Consider the following 9,344-nt stretch of genomic DNA (forward strand, 5'->3'; position numbering starts at 1 on the left):
ACTGTAAAAAAAATGTTTTGGCTCTGTACTCTAGCACTATGGATTTAAAATGATACAATGACTATGAGGTTAAAGTCAGCTTTCATTTGAGGATATTTTCATCCATATTGGGTGAACCGTTAAAAATTACAGGACTTTTTGTACATAGTCCCCCCCCCATTTTAGAATACGTTTCCAAACACTTTTACACTAATGTAGATGCTATCATGATTACGGATAGTACTGAATGAATCGTGAATAATGATGAGTGCGAAAGATGGACGCACAAATATCGTACCCCCAAGACACCATTTCAATAGGGGATATGTGGGGGTAGGATATTTGTGCTTCTGTAACTTTCTCACTCATCATTATTCACGATTCATTCAGGACTATCTGTAATCATGGTAACATCCACATTAATGTAGAAGTGTTTAGAAATATATTATATTCTTATTTACAATAAAATTGACTCCAAAATGTCACAATACATTATTCACAATTTCTATTGGGCACAAAATAATCTGAAACATAAGTAAAACAAACAACAAATGCATCCAACTAGTTTGTAGAGCCACAAGCTTGATGTAATCATTGCATGCTAGGAATATGGGACCAAACACTAAACTTTTAATAAACAAGTTCATTTGTCTTAAAATGAAGGGGGAGGGGGGGGTACAAAAAGAGCTGTAATTTCTAAACGGTTGACCCGATATGGATGAAAATACCCTCAAATTAAAGCTGACGGTATGCACTTTAACCCCATTGTATCATTTCAAATCCAAAGGGCTGGAGTACAGAGCCAAAACAACAACAAAAAATGTCACACTCCCAATACTTTTGGAGCTCACTGTAACCTAGCGGTCATGCTCACATAGTACTTCCTAATCCTAACATATGCCACATCACATTTCAGACGAAGACCTGCTCTGTATTTACAAAAATAACAGACACCACTTCATCACTGGCCTGACGATGACTCGGCCATGGAATGTTAAGGCTATTCGCTCGGTGAACAAAGATGACCAAAGAAGATGACAGCAACAATCTGTGCCATTTTCCGTTGTTTATGAGGCAGCGTTAGCGGGATAGGTTACATTTCACTGGGACTTTTGTTTTCTAAATATTTTCTTTACCGCACTGCCTGGATGAGTTCCCAGCTGAAGGACACCCACTTCAGACTATGCACAGCCGACAAAAAGGATTGATATTTTTCTCTCATTGCCACTGTTTACTTTCACAATCGTTTATTTTCAAGGCCTGACAGACAAGCAGGCTGCTCGAACATCCCAGCATACCTGAGTCAGTGTTTGCAGTTTGTACAGTACATGACTCCTTAGATTACATCTATACGGCGGACTTCAGAGGTGACAGGGCCACTTTTAACGCTTCTGTGTGAAACTCGATCTGACAGACGCCGGAGCAGCCCAGGGCTTGAGGTGCAGGAGACACACAGCATATGTAAACCAAGGAAGATGTGGAAGAAGCCAAGGAGGAAGAGAAGAAAGCAGCCAACACACAAACAGAGGAAAAGAATGAGGTACACTGCCAGAGATTTAAACAAGCGGGGACAGTGATAAAACACACAAATAAATCACAAGATTCTCTCGTGAACGCTGTCAAAGTAAGGAGTAAGGCGAGCAGTTTAACCAGACCCCCAGCGCTCCACTATAGCGCTATGGAGAGGGTTGTTCAAACACCATTAAACAGAAACTTCACATGTCACTGCCTGGACATCCTGCCTCTCTTTGCGAACATTACTCCCAGATCTAGACGCCACATACAGTCACATTCTGATCAACTCACAGCACAGCACAGAAAGCATGCAGTGATTCCTGGCTCCATACATTGTTTACTGGGTTGCTAGCTGCAACGTAGTGTTTAGGGCCCTTACATCACAGTGACAAAGACACCGAAACATGCAGAGAGTTATTCATATTTCTTAGATTGGGATAAACACTGTTTCACATGCAGCTAAGTTTAGCGAGAGCTGAGAATATAAACGATGGTCTGAGGGGACAAAGCAAATGGCCTTGATGTGTTGCTTTGGTGACAGAAACCCAACAACAAAAGACGGGCCTTGTTAACCTAAAATGGCCCCCAGGCTCAAAGATTCTTACAGACGATCCAATCCAGTCTTGCATTAAAGCATGACACACACTTGGACGAGTTATGGACTTCTGTGTCCCTACATTTTGGACTTACCTATTCAAGGACATCATTCGTGACTTGGACCACTTTCTCAACAATCTGCAAAAAGTTTGCTCCTTCTCTCTGCCAGTTCTGGCCTTTTAAGTGCTGGCTGAAATAAAGCATCTCCAAATATTTTCCATGCCGGGTGATTTTTTATAAGGTGGACGGCTGATATTTCCCAGTAGGCTAACACTAGCTGAGCCTGCTGGCAGTGCCAGCTGCTGGCTGCCTGGCAACTTCAACTCATTATTAGACATCTCAACTGGTCAACTAATACCTTAGACACACCAGTAGGATTGTCAAACGCTTGCCTTCTGACAGTACTCAGCACCTGAACAGAGAGTCTGTCGTCAATCTTTTTTTGTGTTCAAACAGCAAAGACCTTGAAGTCGTCAGCCACTCAGCCTTGTTAAAATACTCCAGACCAGAAGGTGGCAATGCATGTCCGTGTGTGTTGCTTTATGATCTAGTCAACCTTAGCTAGCTAGCTGCATTAATGTTTCTATTGTTGTAGAAAGCTCTTGTTGATACTAGCCAGATGGCCACAGCTAGATAACTACCAAGCAAGCTGTCAAAGAAACAGCTTAATTCACTCTCCATAATCGCATACAGCCCATAGACACATGTTTAGCTAGCTTGCTAACGTTACCTAAATAGTTAGCATGATTCGCTAGCTAGCTGTTGTGCTAGCTAGGTAAAGTAAAGAGACAGACAGAACAATGAGCTATACGTTTCACTGGATGCATGAATCTGATGCATCCGGTTGGCATCGGCACTCACCTCCAATTTTATTTTACTGCTTGTCTGAGTTACTTGACGTGGAATGGAGTTCATATAGTTAAGGCTCTATGTAGTACTGTGTGCCTCCCACTGTCGGTTCTGGACTTGGGGACTGTAGATCTCTGGTCGCATGTCTTGTGGGGTATGCATGGGTGTCTGACAGTTGTGGAAAAAGTACTCACTTGTCATACTTGAGTAAACGTATAGATACCTTAATAGAAAGTTACAGAGTAAAATACTACTTGAGTAAAAGTATTTGGCTCTAAATATACTCAAGTATCAAAAGTAAAAGTATAAATATTTTCAAATTCCTTATATTAAGCAAAGCAGACGGCACCATTTAATTGTTTTTAAAATGTAGAGATAGCCAGGGGCACACTCCAACAGTCAGACATCATTTACAAATGTTGCATTTGTGTTTAGTGAGTCCGCCAGATCAGAGGCAGTAGGGATGACCACGTGTTCTCTTGATACGTGCGTGAATTGGATCATTTTCCTATCCTGCTAAGCATTTAAACTGTAACAAGTACTTTTGGGTGTCAAGGAAAATGTAGGTAGTAAAACGTACATTATTTTCTTTAGGAATGTAGTAAAGTAAAAGTAAAAGTTGTCAAAAATATAAATAGTAAAGTAAAGTACAATACCCCAATAAACGACTTAGCTCGGAGTGTGGTGTCAGGAAAATAACCTCACACTCAACGTCAACAGAACAAAGGAGATGACCGTGGACTTCAGGAAACAGCAGAGGGAGCATCCCCCTATCCACATTGACGGGACAGTAGTGGAGAAGGTGGAAAGTTTTAAGTTCCTCGGGGTACACATCACGGACAAACTGAAATGATCCACCCACACAGACAGCGTGGTGAATAAGGCTGAAGAAATTTGGCTTGTCACCAAATACACTCACTAACTTTTACAGATGCACAATCGGTACAGGAACTGCTCCGCCCACAACCGTAAGGGGGCAAACTACCTGCCCTCCAGGACACCTACACCACCCAGGAAGGCCAAAATGATCATCAAGGACAGCAGCCATGTGAGCAACTGCCTGTTCACCCTGCTATCATCCAGAAGGCGAGGTCAGCACAGGTGCATCAAAGCTGGGACCGAGAGACTGAAAAACAGCTTCTATCTCAAGGCCATCAGACTGTTAAACAGCCACCACTAACATTGAGTGGCTGCTGCCAATATACTGACTCAATCTCTAGCCACTTTAAAAAGGTAAAATTGGATGTAATAAATGTATCACTAGTCACTTAAACGATGCCACTTTATACAATGTTTACATACCCTACATTACTCAACTCATATGTATATACTGTACTCTATACCATCTACTGCATCATGCCTATGCCGCACGGCCATCGTACTTATATGTACATATTCTTATTCATCCCTTTACACTTGTGTGTATAAGGTAGTTGTTGTGAAATTGTTAGATTACTTGTTAGATATTACTGCACAGTCGGAACTAGAAGCACAAGCATTTCACATTAACATCTGCTAACCATGTGGATGTGACCATTACAATTTGATTTGATTTAAGTAGTACTTTAAAGTATTTATACTTAAGTACTTTATGCCACTGGTGTCTGAGAGGGGTGCTAGTAATTTAAACAGAAAGCTTGGTGCATTAAACATGCTAATACTTCTCATAAATATGACTAGTGATGAAGCTAATCTCTCCTCTACTTTGAGCCAGGAGATATTGACATATTATTCATGTTAGCTCTCAGTGTACATTTAAGGGCCAGTCGAGCTGCCCTGTTCTGGGCCAATTGTAATTTTCCTAAGTCCCTCTTTGACCACACGACTGGGCAGTAGTCCAGGTGTGACAAAACTAGGGCCTGTACTACCTGCCTTGTTGATAGCATTGTTAAGAAGGCAGAGCAGAGCTTTATTATGGACAGACCTTTCCCCATCTTAGCTACTGTTGCATCAATATATTTTGACCATGACAGTGTACAATCCAGGGTTACTCCAAGCAGTTTAGTCTCGTCAACTTGCTCAATTACCACATTATCCATGACAAGATTTAGTTGAGGTTTAGGGTTTTAGTGAATGGTTTGTTCCAAATACAATGCTTATAGTTTAAAAAAATATATTTAGGACTAACTTATTTCTTGCCACTCATTCTGAAACTGACTGCAGCTCTTTGTTAAGTGTTGCAGTGATTTCACTTGCTGTGGTAGCTGACGTGTATAGTGTTCTATCTTGGGTTAGTCTTTGGTAAAGACACTGCATTTACTCTGGGCAGCCAGCTACAGACAGCTGCTTCGTGGAAACAAATCCATTGTGATTTTACTGTAATGTTACTAGCTACAGTTGCCAAAAAGCTAGCTTGGTAAATCATTTAGTGTTGTGTGCATTGTGCTGCACTTACCACTTTGTTCGTTTCGCATGAAGCGTGTGCGATTGCCTTGCTCAGTTAGCAAGCTAACGTTAGCTAGCTAACTAACTAATAAGCTAGTGCACATCAAACCTAACAAAAAAAGTATTATTCAAGCACAAATCTCCTTGGCTAGATGTAAAATACGTAAAGACTTGCTATTTCTTATTTTAGCAAGAACAATTCTGATGAAAAGGGTGGATTACACTGGGAAAAGTGCCTTCATTTTTCCTTTTTGTTGTCACTCCTGTCGGCTCCCCCACGTGGAGGTTCAGGCTCTCTGGTTTGCTCAAAGTCAAGTTTTCAGCCACTGCCTTGCATTGTGATTCTACAAATAGAAACGGCATTTTCGTCTGTACCAGGTCGGTACACAGCAGGTACATCTCTTGTTTTAGCAAAAGAAGGAATGGCCTCCTACGGTGATAAGTACCTATCGGCAGTCCATCGGCACTCAGATTCTCTGTGTGTTTCAGGCTTAAGACACCAACTCTAGAAGATTCACTCACTGAACCGCATGTCCTATAAAGTCTCACTACAAGACAAACTCAAGTTAAGCTTAAATTCGTTCACCACCTAGGCAATGGATTTGGGATGTAGAGGCATCTAGTAAACTTTGTAGTTTAGGCTATAAATGGTCTAGGATAATTTCATCCTCCCTTTGAGGTGTTGATTAGCAGTGTAATTGGGATGATGGATAGTTGAAGTGATGGTAACCGCACACTCATCGTTCTAAGCTGACAGCCTCCCATTCTCCCACCCTGAGTGGTGATGGACTGTGGGTGCGGCTGGGCTGTAGTTCATCCATCATGGTCCCAGCACCAGCAGCTTGATAAGAGCCAGGAGCAGCATACAGTACATACTCATCGAGCACACCAGTAGCCCACACAGTTCCACATTGTTCGCAAAGTGTGAAGTCGTTGGAAAGCTGGGGAACTGTGAAAAACTCCACTGTAGAGATGATGGCATTCTTTACAAAAAAACATGAATGAGAGAGGTAGAAAGAGAGAAAAAGAGCAAGTGAGAGGGCAAGCGAGAGTGTGTGTGTGTTTGCTTGCCAAGGAGAATGAGTGAAAAGAAAGAAAGAAAGAAAGAAAGAGGTGTGAGTAATAGAGTAATAGCACAATTTCAAAGAATAAAATAGCTGTTAAAAATCATATTAATTTATTTATGTGAAGGAAGCAGTGTTATTGGAGGAAGCAGTATCCCAACAGTGAAGTCATAGTACCCATTGCCCAGCATGGGGCAAGGGCTCAGTCATTAGAGCTAAATCAACACTCCAGGGTGTTCTGGGAAACCAAGCAGGGTGTGAATTGCACCCCAGAGTAGAAGCGCCTGTTCCACCTTGGCCACCATCGTTAAGCCCTCACAATCCTTCTGCTCAAACAAGATGCAAATGAGATAGATCTCAAGTGGTCCTGAGTAATGACAGAACAAAATTGATTGGGGCTTCTACTTTGGCATTCTATAGGAGCTAGGCTGGCAATCCCCTTTGGAAAGCAGGAATGTTCAACAGACAGGTTTCCTCCTTTTATTACGTTAACACTCAAACATCCTTCCTCAAAACAACTGTGAACAAAATATGAACATGTCTCATTGCTGCCTCCTATCAGCAACTGCAGTCAAAGTCCCATAGAACTTGACCAGCAACTAAATAAAGAAAATATATAAACTTTTTCCTAAAAGGGGACCCCCCAATCCCACTTAGTATTATAATTTATTTTCTCAGTGTAAAATGTCTTGGGATTGCTCTCCCAAACACAACAGGTCATACGGGGTCAACTAGCCTCTGGCTAATGCGAACACTGTTTGCTTTCATACCACTTCCAAGCAAAAATGATTGTGTTTTGTTGTTTCAGTGCCTCACATGTTTTGTAACCCCCAGGTCCCTAAGCTGCTTAGTTATGCTAGATAATAGGTCCCATCTCCTAGAATCACCAGAGGTGGAAAGACTGCATTTTCAGGGATGTCGGGACCCACTTCTCCACAGGGTTGCTATTTCATGCTGTCCCCTGGTTAATTTGGCTGAGGCTGACTGGACAGGAAAGAAAGCAAAGGCTTCAGGGTAGGCTATAGCCACAGATCAGACCTGAACTGCTGGCACTCCCTAAAAGTGTCATTGCATATGACACACTTCATGAAATGACAAACCTAGGCACATATTTTTTTATTTTGACCATAATATAGGTGACTCAATCCTTTGTTGCACAGGATGCTTTGATTTCTGAGTGAAGCTGTTACTCTTACTTTCTACCCTGTTATAATCAAGTAATGAGGGTTTATTATCAACAACTGATATGAAATATTTCCCTTCCCTATTTAAATATGAGGTAAAAGTATTCATCCACATATTTGACTGGTTTATTTTGTGTTCTAGAGGGATGGGATGTTTTGAGGGGATAAGGGCACCTCATTCTCTCCAGTATACACTTGAATTCCTTCAGTCTTCATAAAGCCACGTCTGGTCTAATTGGTTCCCAATGTTACTAACTTTGACATATAGCCTACCTGTGCCTGGTTACTCATACAGGTCCAATACAGGCTCTGTTGAAATAAATAAAACGAAATGTACACAATGGCAACCGTCCTAATTAACAACATGTTTTATTGTTGTCTCTATTTTAAGATTGACATTACAAAACGAGTATATGCTCATCTAAAGATGTAGCTAAACATTTCAATCCGAAGACTCGTCAACATTTTGAGTGAAATCGATGTCTTACGCTCTCAAGATCATACAGCTTTAGCCGACCGGGGCACGCAGGCAAGGCAGGTGCCAGATGTGGCGCATCTTCATAGCTGTATCTATCACTGTTTGAAACCACAATCAACAGGCTCTGCATCTGACTACATGAACCACTCGTACATTAACCACTCACTAATAATCACCTAGGCTCTGAAAATAGAAATGGACACAAGAGCAGTGGGAATGATGAAAGCTTTTCGGGTTACTTACAAACGCTCCGCGTTCCTAGGTATTCCTTTAGGCACCGTCCTGAAGCCTTGACCCTGGCAATCCACGTGAGATCCAGAGCAACTGCATTTGTGAGGACATCCATTCACCGCGGCAGAGCACAGCAATCCGCACATCAGAACCCATATCCCCCAGTGATACGCCGTCCACTTCTCCTGCACAGTCGGTAGCATGGTATCCACGATGGCAAACAAAAACAACAGTCTTGAAAACTAAAAAAATAAATAAACACTGAATAAAAATGTATATAAAAGGAGGAATCCCCCAAAAGTAGATTCAACTTTCGTATTACAGGCAATAATAACTAGTTCAATTAAAGGCTAAAAGGTCCAGAAGCTAAGAATATGAGTAGATCAAATCAGCTTCTCAAAGTTGAGTAACTTCCCAAAGAAAATCGATGCGGTGTTGGGCTCATTCAAAGTCCCACTCGTGTTCTGCTGTTTCCTCACCATTGATACAAAACTAGAAATATTAGAGAATGAAAAAATCCTCTCAATCCAATTTCAAGACACTCTTCACCCGGATTCGTGTGCAATTTTACCTAAACAAATCTTACTCGGAACGTCTCCAAATTCTCAATTAAAAAAGTGAAATTGACAACAAAAAAACAAGTACATAAAGTAACGTTTCAGATGTGATAACAATGGCTCAGTTCTTGCGGGAACAGCAGCTAGAAAGTATCACACAGTCCCATTCCAATTGATGCCTTTTTGAAACAAGAACTCGTAATCACAAAACTTCAGCAGAGCGCATGTAGGCTGGAGTCTGCGAGAAAACTCATACCTATTTCCAACCCCCAAATCCTCCACTTCAGATTCCTACTGGTTCGCACTGCGCTGATGTCACTAAAAGCAGAAAATAAGTTATTCGTTTAACTTTGTTTTAATGGCCCTCATCTGCTCTTTACATTCAGTAAGTGAAATAATAAAGAAAAGTACATGGCATTTTGGAATAAGTTACACGCAATGAGTTTGCAATTGATGAGTTACATGGAAAACTTCAAGAATTTTAGAAGTTCAGAGTTTAGGCATT

At 41.3% G+C, this 9,344-nt stretch overlaps 1 protein-coding gene across 2 annotated transcripts in view; it reads right to left on the minus strand.

Annotated features, from left to right (window-relative positions):
* Window positions 1-9,044, minus strand: part of LOC123993221 (slit homolog 3 protein-like) — a 240,699-nt gene extending 231,655 nt beyond the window's left edge. The window contains exon 1 of one of the 2 annotated variants that reach the window (XM_046295122.1): window positions 8,295-9,044. In XM_046295122.1, coding sequence (XP_046151078.1) covers window positions 8,295-8,485 — 191 coding nt within the window. In that variant the 5' untranslated portion in view covers window positions 8,486-9,044. The remainder of the gene's footprint in view (window positions 1-8,294) is intronic. The other variant, XM_046295124.1, reaches the window with a different exon arrangement.
* Between the last annotated feature and the right edge of the window lie 300 nt (window positions 9,045-9,344).

The sequence above is a fragment of the Oncorhynchus gorbuscha genome, linkage group LG13, assembly GCF_021184085.1.
Source record: "Oncorhynchus gorbuscha isolate QuinsamMale2020 ecotype Even-year linkage group LG13, OgorEven_v1.0, whole genome shotgun sequence".
In the NCBI taxonomy this organism is placed as follows: Eukaryota; Metazoa; Chordata; class Actinopteri; order Salmoniformes; family Salmonidae; genus Oncorhynchus; species Oncorhynchus gorbuscha.